A 21082-nucleotide genomic window follows, 5' to 3' on the forward strand; every position below is an offset into this window, starting at 1 on the left:
ATCCTAAGTTAGTTACAACAAGGGCCTACAAAAAACTTCATAGGAAAAAAAGTTATCTAATATTGCCACCATATTTTCTAATAGACTGACCCTGTCAGACCCTGTCACCAATGCTCAGCTTTGTAAACAATGGGTTATTTCCAGGTTCTAAGGAATCATTAATAATCACTAAAATCAGTCTAAAAAGTTCTAGCACATCACTATATACTGTACAGTCCTTAAAAATAATTTATTGTACTGTTTCTAAAAAAAGGTACTAAGGGTATTCTTTTGCTGTTTCCACATTCTGGAGCTGCACACGAGCACTTTCATCTAATATCCTAAAAACACGACAACTGAACTGCAATTCACAATCACAGAGATGAGGTGGTGGAGTCGAGGACTTCCCGGCCGTTGCACACCGTCGGCACATATGTGCTGGCAGAGGCTGGAAAACAGAGCAGGAGAGAAAATTCTGCATTAGTCAAGGGGGCCATAGAGCTACTGGCATGGATAATCCTAGATACTAGTTAAAATTAAGTGGAAAACTCATTTTAACTTGGCTTTAGAAAATGCTAGGTGATTTAATGCTGCAGCAGGTCAAGTTTCAAAATGTGCTCTGCACAAAATTAGTGTGTATCCTGGATCTTACCTCTACTAATGTCATACCTATTGGAGAGAGTTGATAAGCATAATCACTGTTGAAAGAAGTCACTTGTGGGTTTAAAATTAACTTTTGTAATCTCCAAACTGGTTAAAATACAGTGTGTAAACTTGAATACTCATGGCACTTTACTTAGATTGTTAAATTAATTATTATTTTCAATACCTTAATTAATTTTGTTCTCTTTGGACAGGATGACTCTGTAGGTCCAAGAGTCATCTGTGAACCCACTGCCTTTGAGAATGGTTTCACATATTTTCATTCTTCAAGTGGATAACCTCAGTGAAAATTCTAGTGAGAGCTGAGTTGTAAGAACTTCAATTTCATAATAGTTTGCAGAAAGGAAGGCATTTCAAAAGGATGATGCTCTCATTAGTGACAACAGTGATGACTGTGTCAGGGTGTGAGTATAATATGGATACAAATATTCTTTTTATGGGTCATTATTTTCCTAGATGAAATTCATAGCTGAACTTGTTTTGAACATTTTTGTGTGTGGGTGCGTGTGTGCGTGTGTGTGTGTGTGTGTGAGAGAAATATAAAGACAGCTAAGTTATATCTATGTCTCCCTGAAAGCTTTTTCCTTTTACCGAATAAGAACAAAAGCAAATACCCCCATCCTCCATGGTATGAAACAACATGGCCAAGAGAATCAGTTAGCAATGGCCTCACATTACCTTTTGGAACTGCTGACATCCTGTCCTTGTTCTGTCCATCTGGGCGTGCTCTGAACAGGAGGAGCTGATCTCCTTGGCTACCTGACCACAGCCCAGATAAAGCTGCCCAGTCAGCTGTCCCATTCTTTAAAGATATATCTCTCTCAGTTAATAATCGAATAAACTAACTTTATGCTAAAGTGTTCATGTTCACTGTCACAGTGAAAATATTCTTGCCGCATGAAACTGCATTTTTCATAGGAATGTCTTTAAACATGAAGGAGAAGCTAATTGTGATATTTGCTACTATGTGGCATTCAGTGTGGGAACATTCACCATAGTTGGGGCACTAGAAGTTTTTCAGCAGACACCCTGCTAGGGAAACTCCAGCCTCTCAATTCTGTGCTATTTGTCTTGGTGTGTGAGACAATAAGAAAGTCAAGTCTGTGTGGCTGCTTAAGGTTACAGAGGAGTCATGTGACATGCTCTTTTGGAGATTGTTCCCTTTTATCATTTTTAGAATGAGGCTCACTTGTCTTTACCATGTAAGCCCACTAGAAGCTACAATATCCTGGGGGACAGGGATGGCATAATCTACATTTCCTGAAACTTCCATGGTGAAGACACAGTGTGTACCAGATAAATATTTGATGGAAGGTGATATGTGATAATAATTACAAATGTGAGGGTGTTAATTTATTCTTTGCAAAGCTTCTTCATATACTTTGTCTGATTCTTGCTTCATCAAAGCTAGGTAAGGCAAGAGAAAGAACAAGGTGAAATGAAGTTCAAACCACAGTTCACTGGAAACCCGGGGGAGTGCTCCTGGCCACTCAGTGTGTACTTTCTCTACAGCTTGTGTTCACTTGTGTCCTTGGCATCTCCATGTGGCTGTTCAATAGACATTTCAGACTCAAGTGGCCAACACATAATTTTGATTTCTTGACCTGTCCCTGTTTAGTCTTCCTTTTCTCAGTGAACGGTCTCACCATCTGGCCAGTTATCCAACCAAAAGTCTAACATTTACACTTCCTTCCTTTTTTCTCTCTCCTCTCATGTCAAATCTATCATCAGGTCCAATCAACTCTATCTCCACCTCCAGCTACTTGTCTGTCTGCTGCCCTGGGCCAGGCCAGCATTCTCTCTCTCTCGGCTACTGTAACAGCTGCACCACTGGGCTATCTGTGTCCATCCTTGCTTCCCTGCAGTGCGTTTCCTCTATAGCAGCCAGCATATTTGTAAATAAATGTAAGTCACCTACTTACACACCTCCCGTGGCCTCTCTGTGCTCTCCTAACTCTGGTTTATAAATCTCAGCACGATTCAGACACTGCTTAGCTTTCTGAATTCATCTAATTCTCTCCTCCCCCGACCCCATCCCCTTTTGATTTTGTTCTCTAATACAGAATATCTGTTTCTCAATTTCTGGCCTTTTGCAATAGTTGTTGCCTCTGCCAGGAATATTCTTCCCTCTCTTAATCACATATCTGGCTCCTTCTTGTCATCCACATGTGAAATGTCATCCTCTGGAAAAGGCTATCATCCAGCCATCTAGTCTAAAGTAACCAACCAGTTACTCTCTGTCATGTTACCCAGTCTTAAAACTGAATTTTTTCCTTGCCTTTTTTCCCCCTTAGCATCTTAAGTCTTACACTCTTGACTAGAAAGTATGCTGGGGCTCTGCTTGTCTTTTTCATTATTTTATTCATCTTGCTGGTAATGGAACAGACACTGTATAAATTCTTTTTTGAATGATTGTATGAATGGTTGCCTTTAATTTCAATATGGGAAATAATTTATTATCCTGAAGAAATGACAGCAAATGTGAGGCTTGTGAGCGGCCTTGTTTTGGAGCAAGTTGGCCTTTTTCCTTCTCAAGTCCCATGGTGGCATCGACTGTGCTTGCAGAAAACTGGCTGGGCTGTGAGCATCCCATAGCAGGAGTACTGCCTTTGACATTTTGACTAAGCTCTTCATCTTTTCCAGGATCAAGTTTTATTGTTTCTGTGCAGGATTTTCATTTTCAGAGATTGAAGAGGAATGCTGTGTCATGGGGGTATGTCTAGCATAACCAGGGATGAGTGTGTTAGTGCTCCTTGTCCACCTTGAATTCGTCTAATCCCTTCTACCTGCATTTCTAAAGATGGTATCAGAAACCTACTTCAATGTTCCCCATACTATTGTGGAATTTGGTGAATGCTAGTAAGTGTGCACTTATGATCTGCTTGCTCACTGCATTCTAATTTCTTAAAAATTGGGTATATTTTGACCATGTAGGTAAGAAGTACATGGGCTGCAAAGGTAGGCACATGGAAAATTCTCAAACTATTAGTGTCACATAATCTTATGCCAAACACAATATGAACATCATCATGGAAGGTTACAGAGTAACCTGAAATTATCTACCTGCTTCATAGGGACATTAAAGGGAACACCCTATGTTAGAATGTCTAAACTATTTGAGAGGAAGATAGTGCAAATTCAAGATCTTCTTGCAAGGAATAACAGCAAAAAACCCACAAGACACTGCAGTTTTATTTTTTTCCTAAACACTTTTTAGTGTATCAAAGGGGATTGTAACTTGTATTTTTCTGCTTTTCTTTTACTGTTTCATCTGTAGCTTTTGTTAGTGCATTTTTTATTATGTAAAAGATATTCTCATTTTTGTACATGCTGCTGAATATAGCAGAGGAAATTACTGTTTTATGAGTTTACCATCACAATTACTTTGCCTTTCATAAATATTTTACATATGCCTCCTATATTAGTCCATCTGTTATTCCCCAAGGTAGTAAAATATGTGGAAGAGGAAAGTACTGTCATTTGTGTGTGTGTGTGTGTTTGTGATGAGCTTTTCTACGATTCTAATGAAATTCTCACAAGATTTTTAATGGCATAAGTTTAGCCTGTTTTATTAAGTGCAGTTAGGCAGATTTCTATAATTGTCCTTTCTGTCAGAAATAAGTGTGCAGGCTTATTTTTGGCTTTCCTGGGAGTGGGGGTGAGTAGCAGCTGTTACTCTAGGTTAACATGGTACTTTTTGCTATTTAAAGTGAAAACTGAAGAAAGCTGAAAAAGACCTAATAAGTTCCATAGCTGACCACGGAAGGACCATTCACGTCCATCAAAGGCATGTTTTGCTTCACAAAAGTTGGTGAAGTTTTAGAGATCAATGCAGCCAAGTGGCAGCTTTGTCTAGCACCATGAAATCCATTTTTCTTGTACCAGTAATGCAGAGACTGGCCAGGCTTTGGAGAAAATGACCCAATTTTTCTGAGTAACTGGGCTCTCAATCAATGCTAAACATATTTATTTAATAGATTCTTATGGATGCCAAGTCTGTTAGTCAGTTCAGTGGCTGAGACTTGGTTCCTGAGAATCAGTGTGTTACTCTGTGTAATACATCAGACTTGGAAAAAAATAAACATTTAAATAGAACAGACATTCCAGTCTGTTCCCATCTGTTCCATTTCCTTGCCCTCAGTGACCCCGAATAATTTCTCCCAGTGTGTCTGCTTGTTTAGGGATTTTACTGCTATGGTCATGGAATACAATTTCCATCCACTATCTGTTGCGTTGTCCTCCTGCTTTGTTATTGGACCTGTTTTTGTTTTACTCTTCACCTTAATTTACTTGTGCTAGGGCCCCTTGGTCCCATTTCAAAAGAAGTGCATGTGTTGATAATGTTGTCTGGGCAGACGTGACACTGCTAGCCAACCATTTGGTAGCCTTGCTACGTAGAGATTTCTCAGTAGGAGACAGAGAATCCATTATTAATAATTTAATTTTCCCTTTATAACCAAAATGTCTTCAACTGTTACCAGTAGTTTGAAGAGGAAATTATTTTCTATAAACTCAAGAGTTAGTTTCCAAATGTGGAGTTAGAACTTAAGCAAGCAAAGATTGCTTCATTTAGTGATTCATTTCTTATGAGACAAGATTCACGGAAAGAGAAATAGAACCCATGATACAACTTAATTACATTATCGACAGAAATTCCACTTGATCTTCAACTTAATACCTCAGTCCATTTTGCATCATAATGCTGTCGTGTTTTCTTTCCAATTATGTTCCTTTATCTTCTCTTCCCTCCCCCAAGAAATACCAAAGTTAGATGCACAATAATCTCTAAATAAAAATACTCAAGAAGTTTTTGTACTGTTCTACTTATTTTTTGTTCTTCTCCCCTCTTCTTAGTTGCTAAACATCTGTTTTTCCTCTTTTCTATCCAAATGTGTTCTCAGACTAGGATCAGAAACTCATATACAACAATTAATTCAAACAACGAATAGGAGCTGTAAGTGCTACTACATCTAGGGACCCAAGTCGAAAGCTGAAAGTGTTAAGCTCTAATAAAATAATGTCAGGTATTAGTCCTCGTTTCTTGTGGAGCTGATCCTGATAGCCTCATCTTCCAATTATCCCCAGCATCTGCACACTGTATTGGCTTCCATCGCTACCACCCTGATTTAAGTCATCATCTGGGCTAGCCAGCAGCCTGCTAAATGAGGTAGGTCTCTGCCCGCTCCCTGTCTCATATTCTGCCCACACAGCCAAAACAATGCTTTTCAAGTTGGGTCTTGCCACTTCTGATGAAACCCTTCGAGTGTTTTCCCAGTTCTTTCAGTAGAAAAGTAAAAGTCCTTAACAATGACTTATCCTAAAGGATCTGCTCCATCTTTGTCCTCATCTCCTCTCCTTTCACCATTTACCTATAGGCTCATTGCTTCTTTGGCCCTTTACACATGCTGTTTCCCACGTGTGGAATGTCATTTCCCCAGATATCAGCATGACTCCCTTCTTTCATTTAGTTCATGACTCTGCTCAGTGTCACTTTATCACTTCCTCCCATTTTATAAAAATAGTAACACATTCTATTCCCCAACTGCCTTATTTGCCTGTGTTCCCTATTATTTTCTACACGTTGCTTATCAACCAACACCTGAGTTATTACGGAATATTGGTTTCTGTGTGCCCCACCTTGCTTGATGAGAATGCAAGCATCATGAGTATACAGTTTCATCCATGACCACAGTGCCTAGAGCTGAGCTTGGGCACAAAATTTCTTCAATCAAAGATTGTATTATTCATCAAATTGGTCACATTTACTTGGTTAGTGGCTCCTCTCCCAAAGCCTTTGCAATTACTTCAGATGAGGTAGAAATGTTAAAAAAAATTTTTTCCATATGAGTAGGCATTTTCCTGCTATAGGCATACAGATATCTCCCTTTATGGATGTTCTCTAGAGAATTTGACTTAAAATGTAAAAGAAGTAGAAGAAATAAGATATAATAAATTGATGTTAGACTCTTTGCTTTGTTTTAAGGTATTGATCATCTGATATCAATGTATGGACAGTATTTGATTAAATACATATTTTCTTTTTTATTGACATACATGCATAGTTCTGAACATGGTACCCTGTTCTTAAAGGCATTAATAAATTTGGGGTTACATGGAAATGCATATGACTATAAGCATCTCTCATAAAATACTAAATTCTCTGGTTTAGGAACTTTCTTTGAACTGCTGTGTTTATGTTCTGTTCTAATATACAATACAGAAGAGAAACTGTACAAAGTAATTCAGGAAAGTGAGGCTTTTAAAAAACTATGTTAATGGGAGAAATTATATCTCTGACATAGACATTTAGAGAGGGTCACCATTAACTATATTCCTTTGTCTTCATCAAATCACATTTTCTAAGAAACTTTGTGGGTAGCCCTTTTGGAATACATCACCTTGTCTGTGTGTAGCCAGGGTGTGGGGATCACAGGGCTTTCAGAGAGACATGATTTACGGTGCTGAACTCCTTGGTATGGGTTTTTGAGAGGAACACAAGTCTGCACCCCTGCTGTTAGAACAAGATGACATCATGTGCTAAGCTTAAGAGAAAGCTTTGAACTTACAAAAAAAAAAAAAATCACTGAATTTGCAGATGCTAAGATTCTCACTGTCAGAATGGTCTCTGAGATGAATTCTATAACTGATCCGAGGCAGAAACTCCAGAGAGGCCAGAGGAGCCACAGAGAAGCTTTTGAGGGTTTTATCTATGTCTTCAGTTATCAAATTCCATAAAGTACCTAATAGATGGGACCTTGGTTTCCTCATCTATAAATGTGTATGTTAGAATAAATGATCCATATCGTCCCTTCCAGCTCCAGTCTCTGTATTAAAGGAGGTGGGCTATAGTAACTTGGGGAAAACCTAGGAAAATAGTAGAAGTAAAGAGAAAATGATTTAAAGGTTGTGTAAGAGTGGTTGTGAGACAAGTAAATGGAAATGTCAAATAAGAGAAGGAGAGGTATTAAACATCAGTTCCCTGATATATATGGGGTTACCTATTACAGGTGGAGACTATCCTTCCTTCCTCAATGAGGGACAGAAAGGCAATAGAAAGAGGTTTTCAGGAGTGCTGTGGACTTGGCTTTCTTAAGGGAAAATAGATTGACGTCTATCTGATTTGGATGCACTAGGTGTATTCTGCCTGAAGCAAATGGCTTAACTTGCTGAAAACTCTAGGCTCTTCCTACATTGGTCAGAGAGGATTTATGTTTATAATATACTTATGCCTGTGGCAAAGAAGACCGTCACTTCTATGTGGGTTGCCAAATAACTTCCTAATTTGCTGGCCAGTCGTCATGAGACTCCCTGAACTGTGAAGTGCAGGTATGTTATACTGTTTTTCTGAACTATCAGTGTAGAGAAGAAACTTGGTATTATGTGCTTTTTTTTTTCTTTTATAAAGTGCTATTCAGAATTGAACAGTGGCTTGCCCCTGCCAACTGGGGTATCTTCAAAGATTGACCACTGATAAGTATAAAATCTGGCCCTCATGCAGTTACTTTCTGTTGCTATAGATCCATGGCACATTATACTGTAATGCTAGAAGACTGTCCCCTTTACCATTTTATTTTATTAAAAGATTTTTGTTTGATGTGGGCAATTTTTTAAAAAGTCTTTATTGAATTTGTTACAATATCACTTTTGTTTTGGTTTTGTTTTTTTGGCCCTGAGGCATATGGGATCTTAGCTCCCAGACCCGGAATTGAACCTGCACCCTCTGCCTTGGAAGGTGAAGTCTTAACCACTGGACTGCCAGGGAAGTCCCTCCCTTGATCTTTTAAGACTACTGCTTTCTTTTTATAATGTGAAAATTCTTAATAATAAAGAATAATTCTATTAATTGAGCTGTTCACACATTACCTCCAAAACAAGTGACTTTCTGAATAAGGTTTTGGCAGAAAAAAATCTCCATATGCTCATGGCTCCTCTGAGACCCAAATCTGGGCATCATTAGTTAGCAGAAGCCTCTTGGCTGATCTTAATGATAATGACATACATACAGTTGAATGATCACCATAAGCAAGAGAACTACACATCCCTGTAGGACCATGTCTGGGTACATAATAGCTCTGAAGACTATTGGGCACACTCCATTTCTCTCTTCTCCCCACAGTCTATGCTGATGCAAACTCATATTACTGTCAACAACATTCTAACCTGCACAGGTCCTATAGGATTTTATGGTGTGAAACCTCACATGTTCACCCAGCTTGTCTCCCTCAAAATGATGCCATTCCCTTATGCTGTACACCCATGGTGGTAGAACAAGACTGCCAGGTGAAACGGGAAAGGGAAGGTTTTTACTTTTAAAAATATCATTAAATTTGCAGATGTTAAGATTCTCAGCATATGTTCTTGATTGCCTTACTTTGGGGATCAGCTCTGGGAAGATTCTTTGCTTCTAAAGCTGAACAAAACAAAGAATGACCTCTTTTTTTTTTTCTCTTCCAAATATGAAGGCTGTTTGCTTATGTGTGTGGGTATGGGAACAGCATTACGAGTATGAGTTTAGGATATTAGGGTCTCTGAGTTCTACTGCTTTCTGATGTCTATTCCCACCTTCACCTTTAGTAAATGTATTTTTTTGAGGGGCCTGGTGCTTCTATGAAAGAAATACCTTTCCTTGAGGGTTCCGAAGGGTGGTGGGGAAATAACTGTGCTCAGATGTAGCTCTTGGCATCATGAGGCAAAGGACAGGACTTCAAAACAGCTCTCCTTCTCTGAACCCAGGGCCTCCTTCCTCTTTGAGAGTCATATAAATGATGCTCCCTGCTCTTCACTGATAGCAGTGGATGAAGTAGACAGGTTGGCTTCGGCCGAGGTTCTCAAAATGTTTTCCTTGGACCATTTCTATTGAACCAGATGGAGTATCTGTTGTGGACCAGATTTCTGGCATTTATCAAGAATCCATGATACAAAGGGTCTGGAGATTGGGTCTGGGAATTTCCATTTCGAACAGTTTTTTTTTCTTTAATACATAAATATTGGGAACAATTAGCCTATGGGCACATTTAGTGGAAAAAATTTACTGTTTCCTTTATTTTTATTATTCTGTATATAGTTAATCAGATGCAACTAAAATTGTTCTCTCTTATATACAGTAATATGTAAATATTTCTCGGATTGTGGATTTTCCAGGATGTCCTTAACCATGTTCTTTCTTCCATGCCTGCTTCTGAGTTTGGCCATTCTTTTCTATCTTTTTGGAGCAACTGCACAGCTTTTAAAACCCAATAACTGATACTCTTTCTACTAGCAACCACCTTAGCTGCTGTCAGGGATGTGGTATCTCTGCTATTGTCTTGCCAGAGAATTAACTGGGAGTTAATGTGGCTGTACCTTTCAGTCAAGGTGAGTTCTAGGTATTGCGTGTGTCATATCACTTAATCTCTGCTAAGAGTGCAGTGCTGGATGGATTTAGGATTTGGAGAGTGTAGCATGATGGAAATGACCGCACGTTCTCTGAGAAGTGGGGTCTTCACCCCTCCCCTTGAGTTAGGGTAGGCTCTGTCATGCTCTCCAGGTCCCACGTGGAGATGTGTTCCACCAAGGTGCCATATAAGAGAGTGAACCACTGTGTTCTCTCCAGATTAGCTCAATCTCAGCTAACAGCACAAAAGGACCCCAGTAAAGGCCTCGTAGGGCAGATGGACTGCTCAGTCCAGCCTTGCCTGATTTCCTGACCCACAAAACCAAGAGACATAGTAAAAGGGCTTTCTTTTAAACCACTAAATTTGGGGGGAAGTTTGTTATGTGGGACTAGATAACTAAATGTGTCTCTGGGGGGGTTACTTTGTTGCTATACCAGCTTACTCTCATCCATACATAGGGTTTTTGTTTTTACCTCTGAAGGAAGAAAGTCAGCAGCAATATTGGTAGCAATAACCCAATGGAATAACATGCTTGCAGATACTCACCAGAAGAATATAAATTATGTACAACTTAAGAAAAGCATATGCTTTACTTAGTGAACTCAGAACAGTTTAAGGATTTTTCTTGATTACTTAAAAAACATACTTCCCAGTATTTAGGAGCGAAATGAATATTAATTGAACTGAATCTGTAATGGAGGAAACAGGCATCGAGATGTTAAACCAATTGCTCATATTTTCACCACAGTGGGTCAGTAGCATGTTTATACTTCTAACTAGATTCCATAGATCAATGGCTTTCAAATTTCGTTGATGGCAATTCATAGAAATAAACGCTTTACCTGAAACTGGTACCCATATATAAACTTGAGCAAGTTTCATGAAATGCTATTTACCCTATTACATGTGATGCACTCTAAGATACTTTATATTTTCTTTTAAAAAATGCTGGTCAAACCTACTAAATCAATTTCATGACCCATTCATGGATTACATTCTATAGCATGAAAAACACTGCCCTAGACACTAAGCTTCCTGGGACCAGGGATTCTATCCTATTCATTGTGTACACAGGTGCTTAGAGATTTCTGGTGTATAGAAGGCATTCAAGCATTTAATGATTGAATGAATTTCATGATAATGGTTCCAATGTATTAAAATGGGAAGGATACTAATCACAAATCAGAAAATCCATTGTCAGTGCTGAAATCCTTGTGTATCATTGAGAAGTAACATCTCTTATTTTCTTGCTATAAAATAGAATTCATGATATCCAGTATTCATGGGATAAAATGAGCCCACAAATATAAAACTATTGTGAGTAAAAGATAAAGAATTATAAGTAAAAGATCAATAGATTTGTTACTTAAGCACTTTGAAATGCCTAGAAACATGACAAAAGTACTTCACTTTGTTACTTTAATGCCACTTAATTAATTTGGATTAATTAGAGGAAAGTCATTGGAGAAGGCAATGGCACCCCACTCCAGTACTCTTGCCTGGAAAATCCCATGGTCGGAGGAGCATGGTAGGCTGCAGTCCATGGGGTCGTGAAGAGTCGGACACGACTGAGCGACTTCACTTTCACTTTTCACTTTCATGCATTAGAGAAGGAAATGGCAACCCACTCCAGTGTTCTTGCCTGGAGAATCCCAGGGATGGCGGAGCCTGGTGGGCTGCCGTCTATGGGGTCGCACAGAGTCAGACATGACTGAAGTGACTTAGCAGCAGCAGCAGCATGGGGAGGATGAGGTCTAAATTTAGACTTTTTAAAAGATAAAAAATGAATTTCACTGAGTAACAAAACAGTCCTAAAATGTTGGGCTGGTAGACGTCTATGTTGAAGTACTGGCTGGGCCGCTAGCACATGAGACAGAGTGACAGCCGGAGCGCGTCCGTGGAGGCTGCATCGCATTGTTTTTGTGTCAGTGGATGTCTCTGAAATTCTGAGGAGAGACTTGATTGGGTAAAGTGCCTTTGTTACCTCTTCAGGAATTTATTAATTCCTGGACTATGCATCAGAAAATGCCACCATTTCTAAATTACTGAGGTTTGGGTGTATGAGATTTGAAAAATGTCTGTGAAAGACTTGGGGATTTTGATAACTTGTTTTAATAACAACCAAGAGTTCTAAGCTTTCAACAGGACTCTTTCCACCCAGAGGTATATCATGCTGTGCAGCCTAGGGTAACCTTGCTTTTATTTTCCCTTGAAAGCCCCCCAAGTACCTTGTCCATGGGAAATTTCCTGTTTGAAGTAGCACCATGCAGCGGTGTGGTGCCCTGGCTTGGAAATCGGAGAAACTGTCTCTAAGTTCTGGTTCTGCCACTGTCAGTATGTGTGACCTCGGGTAGGTTTCCTTATCTCCTAGAGTTGTGAGCATTAAATTAGCTGTATCAGGCGTGCACACATGTATGAAGTATTTAGCACAATGCCCAGCAAAAAGGAAACAATAAATGATAGTTTCTCTTAGCTCCATTACTGTTTTTGTTTTTATTAGTTATTATTATTAGTTATATGCCAGCTCTTTCTTGTCTGGATTAGCTAACTGTTATAGTTTGGCTGCTAGACAAGAGATTTGTTTGCTCAAGAAATAAGCAGGTTTCTTTAAAGGCCAAGGAAAATGATGTCACAGGTTTTACCAGGTCCTGGGACTCAGCCATTGTGACACCTGGAAATCGAGCTGAAAATAAATAAGGTGCCCATCTCTACAGCAGCTGAGACTGGGGAGGAGTGGTATATTCAGCACGTCCCTGAAAGGTGCTGGCAGCTCTCAGTTTTCCCTTTGTTTGCTAGGGAAAGGACTGCACTATAAAATTCTGTATGTTGTTGAAGAAACTGGGGCACTAATGCGATTGCTCAGTCTGTGATGCTGAGCTATTTTGAAGTTTTCTTTCTAATCGGCTTGGGGCAAAATTGTGAAGTAGTCATTTGTCTCTGTCACTTTCAGCCCCTCTCCCCCGCGCTTCCCCTTCTTCATCCTTCTGTCAGTGAATTTCTCCTACTTCATAACACAGATTAGCTGAAAATGGCTTAAAAGGTTGTCCCCTTTAGGTACATTTGTGCTTTGGATGACTCAAAAAAATTAAATGATTCTGTAAGGATAGTTTCAGATATTTGCAGGCCAAGAGGAGAGAGAATTCTGATTGGGAGTTATCCTGGTAACTTTCAGTTCACACTGCCTTCTCAGCTGGTTGTCAGCTGAGAAAACATTGTGTCTTTGTAATAGGAGGTAGATCTAGTCCATATTTTCCAAGGTGTATTCCATGGGATGTGAGTTGGTTTTCTTGTGGTCAGATACTTTTAAGAAACTGTAAATAACAGAATGAAACAGGTTTCCTTGCTGTAGAGATTCTTAGAACTTTTATCATGCTCATGTCAAAGGAGCTACTTTGAACTTCCAAGTGGGTATTTAGGATGTTGCATTTTCCGTCTTATTTGATTATCTTCCTCTTTTAATTTTTATGAAGCACCTTCAGCATCTATGTGACACAAAACACAATTTATAGAGCACCAATCTAGTCCAGCCCTCTAGACCACCTAAGGAAGGAAGCAGTAAAGTAATAGTGCTCAAGGTTCACTATTGAACTGGTTGGACTAGAAACCTGGTTGTCTGAGTCCACAACGTCGTTAAAGATCCCAGTTGTGGTCGTGGATTTAATGTCTGTCATCTCAGCTAGACTGAATACAGGAACTTGACCTCTTCCACTTGTCATTGTATTGTTAACACCCAGCACAGTCCCTGGCACATAGTGATTAAACCAGCACTTTTTAAAACTGAATTGAGATTGATTATGGGGTGGACATGTGTTGTCTGTTTCTGTCTATGTCAACTGTTCCCCCTCCCAGCCTGCTCCCTACCACAGTGCTATGTTTGAAGGGGTCCGTGTCAAGTGCCATACTTACACTGAGAATATGTGGTTCCAGTTCCACTGACACTGAACCTGTTCAAGTGCAGCCTGTGTGTGACCACATTCTTCTGGGGTTGAAACAGGATGATGTGCACCTTAGGTGCAAACAAACACCCCAGGACCACGAAGCCACTCAGGCTAACAGAGATGCACATGGTCGTCGTCTGCACCTACAAGAAAAGGTTGCCTAGTTAAGTATCTTGACTATAAATTCGATACAGTGGTCAACTCAAGAGAATGCTAAAAAAAGAGCAAACTGAAAAAACCAGATCATCTACAGTTCTGTTCTTATTCTAGCCAAACCAATACAGCAATTATGTTGAATCTTCTGAGCCTGGGATCCACATGGAAACATTGCTGAGGATTTGTAAGCAAACACTCTTTGTGATGGGTGTTCCTCAAGGCTTGCCAAGACTTCCCACGGACTTTCTTGTTTTGTTTGTTTTCTTCATTATATTTGTATAAAAGATACTTCTGCAGAGCCACCAAAGTCAGAATCTTAAGTAGTAAAATATCAGTACTAAGTGATAGAGTGACCTGTTTTCTCGTGGTTTGAGTTAATCAACTTGGCTTGTTTAAGGTTTACTATATTAAGAACAAATTTAATCCTGTTTCATATTTCTGTCTCTCTTTCAGGCTGGGAGTGCTGCCTATCTGCTCTTGGTTTCCTTACTCAATAGTGGGGGACACTATCAATTTTCTTCTAGGGTACCTACTCTTAATCATTTCATTAGCATCTCCCTGGAATTTTGACACATTGGATACTCACTAGTCCATCTTTGTTTTCCCTTTCTTTCAAAGAAAGAATTTCCCCTTTATCCCTTTGCTTCCCCTGAAAGCAAACCTCAGAACTAGGTTTTATCATCTCCTCTTTTCATTCTTTTGCCTTCATTCTTCATCTTCTCTGATCTTCTCATTTGTCCTGGCTTCAGCTCCCATAGATTTTTCTGGAAAATCCCAAATTAGATTCTACATGTTTAATCACTCTTAGTATGAAAAATGGCAATTAATTATTTCTTCTATCAGTTTCTACTTGGAGTAGCTATGGTAAATCCTAGAGTCATTTTAGAGTTTTTTCCTTTTTCTTCAGGTGATGCTATTACCAGATAGCAATAATTTCTCATCCCCAAAGTATCTGAACTTCTTCTATAATCAAGGAAAACTGAAGAGTGAACAGTTAACTAGAAGAGCCACATAGTTTTGGAAGATTTCTTTCTGTTTCTGATTTTTTAAAAACCAGGTTACATGTATTTCATAACTCTTCAGAATCTGGTTTTACTTTAATTGGTGAAAGTCAGTCTCTCCTCACTGTTTTAAAGCTCCTGCTCCCCTAACCACTCCAGTGCTCTCCAACTTGGTCCCCGATTTCAGGCTCCTTAAACTTCTCAGAAAAGTCTACTATCTAATTTCATGATGGAAAAGCCTTGATCAATCATAAGTATGTTATTCATAGCAAGTCCATTACTAACACAATTTTTTACATAGATATATAACACATGTTATTAGAATTGTGTTCTTCCTGTCTCGGATCTGACTGGGGTGCCAGTATCAGAGGAATCAGTTATCCCATGAGGGTGAGACAGGTTCAAATGTGCACATTTTCTAAACCTTTTCTAAAAACACTTCTATAAATTTGAAACTCATCACACGTTTTAAGACATTACAAGGAGAGGAGGAGGAAGGCTTTTGTGAGAAGAGCTTGCACAAAGTTGTACTGTGAATTCCACATCCTCTCTACTATAGGGGGATTGTACCCATCTCCTCACTTAAAGTCTAGAGAGAAGGGCATCGGTGTGGCTGTTCACAGAAGGTTTGAAATTTTTTCTGTGGAGGGAAGATGCTCTGACTGGGAGCCTGATTCCTAGGTGAGAAATGGCCAGTTACTTTTGTACCACTGCAAGGAGACTTGCAAATGTGTTGAAATAGCCCTTTAAGAATTTATCAAAGCAGAGGCTAAGTGAGTGGGATACTGGACAAGATGAGCCACGGGATTGAGAACCATCGGGAATCTAGGGCCCATGTGGAGGGGCCTGGAGTCTTTCCCAGGATGGGAAGGAGGCAGGAGGGGGAACAGCTGGATGTTCTGGGCCTACGTGTGACGACTTAGAGTAGAAAATTGCCAGCCAACTCACTCAAGGACCTGCAAGAAAATAAAACAGCAGGAAATTTCTGATAATCACATGAAAACATCCTTTAATCATCTTCCAGATTATCCCAAGGATGTGTCTTTAGCCACTAGGGACTCAAAGATCATAAAGCCATCCTGTTACATAAGAACTGTCCTACTTCTTCCTTATTACTCTTTAACCAGAGCTGAGGGGAAACAGCACCTGGTGGACTGGGGACTATGAGCTGGGAGAAAGGGGCAACCAACTGCTGCAGCTCTAAGGCAGGCCGGACTGCAGGAAAAAATCAGATTGAATGTTAAGTCATGATATGGTTTTGATAATTAAATGGACAAGGCATTTGAATTTCCTAATAGACTATTTCCCACTGAAAATTATTGTAGGACCTCATGTTACCTAAGGGCACACAAACTCATGGACCTCCTGAGCATTGTCCCAGCACTAACATGATGCCTCACATGGTGAATACCCTATGTTTTTGTTCTATCCCCTGGGATTTCCATCCAGGGCTGGGGGGTGATTACTCGCACTCACTACTAAGGGAACAATGGGAGGCAAAACTAAAGGTGCATTTTGGTCACAGTTTATGCTGCAAAATTAAAAGGTACCTTTTAATTTTTTTTCAAAACCCAAGTATCAGCCTCATAGTTTCAGTTGCCCAGTTCCTTCTATAAATCACACTATACAAAGTCTGCATTTACATATAATTATTTGTCCTGCATCTTTGAACATTCCCAGTTCACACTGCTCTGTTTTCATCTTCCTCAAGTTCCTAGCAATACCTGACATGGTTAACCACTTCCTGGATACATCCTTCCCTCACTGACAGTTCCTCTTCTGAGTTACCTTTGCTGACTTTTTTCTCTTCTACCTGAGCTCTAAGTGCTGGAGTGTCTCAGAACTCAGTTTTGGACACTGTTCCCTTCATCATCTCATTGAGTTCCAGGGTATAAGTACTTCCTGTGTGGATGATATTCACAGATGTAGTACTAGTTCCAATTTATCCTCTGGGCTTCCAGACCTATACACTCAACTGCCATCTTGGCGTATCGTTGTGGATATGTGGTAGGCAAATCAGAATGAATCTGGAAGCAGAACTTGATCCTTTCCTCCAAGTGTCTCCATTTAAGTGACACCAAATGCCACCCAACTGTGCAGCCCCAAACCTGAGAGTCATCCTTAATTTTTCCATTTCCCTTACACCCACACATCCAGTCCAATAGCAAGTTATGTTTGTTCTTCTGGAAGATAATCCTCTACGATCTCTTGGGCTTCTATATCTTTCAAGCAGTGGCTCTGACTGCCTTTGTTCTGGACTTTCTTTTCAAGGGATTTTTTATTGCAAAGAGCCTTAAGAGATGGAGATAGTGCCTGTGAAACAAGGGACCAGCATATCATCCATTAGAGAAGACTCAGGTTCCCTAATCTCACAGTTCCTCCAGGTAATGCCACCACTAACTATGCAGTGGTTACAGCCCCCTTTTCCTAGCCTGCAGGAAGTAGGGCTCAGGGAACCAGAGCCAGTGCTAAACTCCCAGCTACTGCTATTGCTTTGAGTTATAAAGTCCTTTTTGTCAGCATCCACAAAACGGTGGCAGGCTAGCATGGTAAGTTAAAATAAGTTGAGTAAAATCCAGACTTTATGGTCATTGACAGCTGTGACAGCGAGATTGGAAAGGTTTTCTCAAAGAGGAAATGTGGGCTGATTAACAGGCTTCAAGAGAAGTCCAGAGAATCTGTAGCAAACAGGTTGACCAAACTAAGTGGTCATCCAAGCAATAAATAGTGCTCCACTTTATTGCCATCAATGAAGAAGATTTGAGGGATGGGGTCGCAGGCTGAGAAACAGGAAGTGGGTTTAGGTAGAGCTGCTGGACCAATACTGAAATTGTTGCTGACTCTCCTCTGGGCATGGGGTGGATTTCCTCCCTATTCTGATTCGGGTCCTTGATGGGCAGAAAGTTCCACTCTTTTTCACATAAAAGATGCAAGGACATGTGACTATGCTGACCACGAAAAGAGAAACCTTGCAGAGACCAGGTGAATCATTTGGACTTTGCCTGCCTCCCCTGGAAGATGAGGGAGGCAGGTGCCTAGTGCTTGTGAAGGAGGAATGGCAACATCTAAGCCCCTTATGGCTCAGCCCCTGCTGTAGTCTCTCTTGCCAAACTTAGATCCATTCCAAGATGACAAAGGTCTCAGCTTTTTTACAGTGGAAACGTGGCTGCAGAAAAGGAGCTTTGGTCCTCTCTATGAGATTTCCCTGAAACAGAATAATGCTTTGGAAGACCATAGATGAGGCACCGACTAGTATTTGGGCTTTTACTGACCTGCATTGGGTTTCAAATGCTGACAAAAGTGCTACACCAAAGAATGAGAAACTGATGTGAGGAAATCTAGAGAGATTCTTACAGTCAGCTGCAGTGCTGGGACACTTGCCTAGCTCTAAGCTAAAACCAGGCAAGACACTAGGCGATGTCATCGTGTTGAGATAGCAAATGCCCTGAGTTGAGATGGATGCCTTTAAAAATGTTGCTGTCTATGTGAGTCAGTGCCAAGTAAGCTGAAATACACAAGCAACATTCCCTAGGCAGATAGCTATCTGGCTCTGGCCTCTTGAGTCAAGGGGTCCCCAAAGTTGAACAGTGAGAGTAATGATCTTGCCATTCAGTTCAAGGTTTTGGGTGCCCAGAAACATTGGATCTTCATTCAGTTGAACCATGCATAGCTCTACATGCTTGAAACACACAGCAAATGTGCTTTCTTTCCTGGCACACAGATTTTCCTGCTACCTGGTTCCTTCCTTACTCTCCATCCTGACTGCAGCTGCCTTAAGAAGATAGGAAGGATAGGATGAAAGTCTCCCCATCCCCAAGGGTAGCTGCCAACTCTATGCACCAGACCCAGTATGCTGGGAAACTTTGGGGAGGTAAGAACTCAAATATTTATGTTCTGTTGGTTACAAATGACCAAGTCACCATCCTACCCAGACCTGTTAGGGAGAAGTTAGGGCTGGGATCAGAATGAGACAAGTGAGGCACTTACTTGAGAGGGAGATTTAAGGAGGCATCCCAAACTCAGAAATCAATAATATTTTATTGCAATGTTTCTTAAAAATTCTTGCTAAAAGCCTATGATGAACACAATACCTACCTTTTAAAAAAAGGATAAGATCGGTAACAGTGCTGGGCTGTGACAGATTCAAAGAGAAGGTAAAAAGAAAAGTCAATAACACTGATCTTGTCATGATGACTGTGTATGCAGGTGTCACCAGCACACTCTGCATTGCCTAGTGGAAATTGGGAAGCCTACACAAATGCTGATGTGCTGGTACAGTGGTGGCTATGAGTGATAAAGTCCTTTGTCTCTGAATCAGGAATCTCATGTCTTCTGGCAGCATCCCTGAAACTGTGGTGGACTCACCTGTTAGAGTGCAGGTTGGTTTGAAAACCCTTCACAGTTCCGGACAGGTTTTGTCTCCATCGCTGACATCCTACCCTTGGCTCCAGTCACCATCAGCTCCAACTGGAGCCACTCGCCCCTTTCCTGCTTTTGCCTTTCTGTCATATAGTGTCTTCAGCAGATTGAATTTTTTTTTCCTAAAATGTGAGATCACTAAACTGTTCTGCTTAAAAGTGAATTTCAGTGGTTTCTTTTTCCATACAGAACCAAATCTAAACTTTTTGCTATGTGCTATGAAGTCCTATGTGGTCTAGCTCCCCATGCTCTGCCTACTTCTCATATAAAATCACACTTCCATCTACTCATTAAACTGTAGCCAGATATACCTTTCTTTGCTATGACATTTTTGCCTAGAGGCATTTGTGCTTACTGCTGCTTCTGTCTAGTGTGTGGAATTCCCCTGTCTGGCTTTTCCATCTTTCAGTAGAGTATTATGAAATGGGTACTAGAAGGGGTAGCAAAGATTTTTTTGAAAGAATGGGACGTGATACTTTTCTTTAAGTCTTCAAATATTCAATGTGGGAACACTGAAATTTCTTTGCAAGTACTTAAACCTTGTAAAAAAAAAAAGTCTAAAGTCACCCCCAAGTCTCTGCCTAGATTAAGTGCTTTGCCTGTCCCAATTCCCAGAAAAAGAATCTAGCACCTTGAAACCTGAAGTACAGTCCTTTGCCCAGCAGCATCTCCATCACCTGAGAGCTTGCGAGAAATCCAGAATCTTGGGCCTCATCCCTTCTCACTGAATCAAAATGTTTAGCAAGACTCCCAGGTGTATATACCTTAAAGCTTGGGAAGTAGCATACCCACTCTCCCTTCCATCACAGCACTCACTCCTGCATGAGTTATCCCGAATTTTCATTTGTTCATTACTCACTCTCCATCTCTATCTCCTCTTGTTCCCTACTAGACTGTAAGATATAAAAGAGCAGGGGCTGGTCTATGTTAATTGCTGTATCTCCAAGGCCCATGATAAATGTCCAAATACTTTTGGAAAACATGACTGAACAAAATACTTAGTAATTACCATTTTAATTTTTTATAGAAAACTTTCCACCCAAACATGGCCTAATTTTTTATTTACACCGTGTACACTATGTATTGAATCCCTGATGACTCAGTGTTTATTTCTTTACACTATCTAGGATGGGTTCATTGCAATGAAGAAGGAGATGGTCTGGGTATTCCTCAAAGATTCTTCACATTTTTGGATTCTTACCCAAGTTTTTGCTTGCTTTGTCTTGATGCCTCTTATAGCATCAATTAGTCTTGCTTGTTTTAGGCTTTACTCCTACAAATATACTCCTCCTATTAAGAACATATAAGTTTGTGGTGTAGTATGAAAGGCATGGATTTGGATCCAAAAATCTTGTCCTACTATTTCTTAACTGTGCCACCTGGGAAGTTAATTATCCTCTGAGTCTGCTTACTCATCTTTCCAATGGATAATGAAATTTGCTTTCCAGGGTGCTAATGAGAATAAGTGAGCTCAAGTATGCAAAGCATTTAGTAGAGGAAGGTCTCGGAGGTCGATCAGGTAGAGTCAGTTCTTTCCTTTTCCCTCTTACCC

At 40.2% G+C, this 21082-nt stretch overlaps 1 protein-coding gene across 1 annotated transcript in view; it reads right to left on the reverse strand.

Annotated features, from left to right (window-relative positions):
- Positions 1-353: 353 nt before the first annotated feature.
- The window catches only part of GRM3 (glutamate metabotropic receptor 3), a 100063-nt gene continuing 79334 nt past the window's right edge, over positions 354-21082 (reverse strand). Inside the window, exons 4-5 of the mRNA XM_081536534.1 lie at positions 13923-14097; positions 354-427 (exon numbers count right to left, since the gene is read on the reverse strand). Of these exons, the coding sequence (XP_081392660.1) occupies positions 354-427; positions 13923-14097 (249 nt within the window). The remainder of the gene's footprint in view (positions 428-13922; positions 14098-21082) is intronic.

This window comes from Giraffa tippelskirchi, chromosome 10, assembly GCF_054371585.1.
Source record: "Giraffa tippelskirchi isolate mGirTip1 chromosome 10, T2T-mGirTip1v1.2.pri, whole genome shotgun sequence".
NCBI lineage: Eukaryota > Metazoa > Chordata > Mammalia > Artiodactyla > Giraffidae > Giraffa > Giraffa tippelskirchi.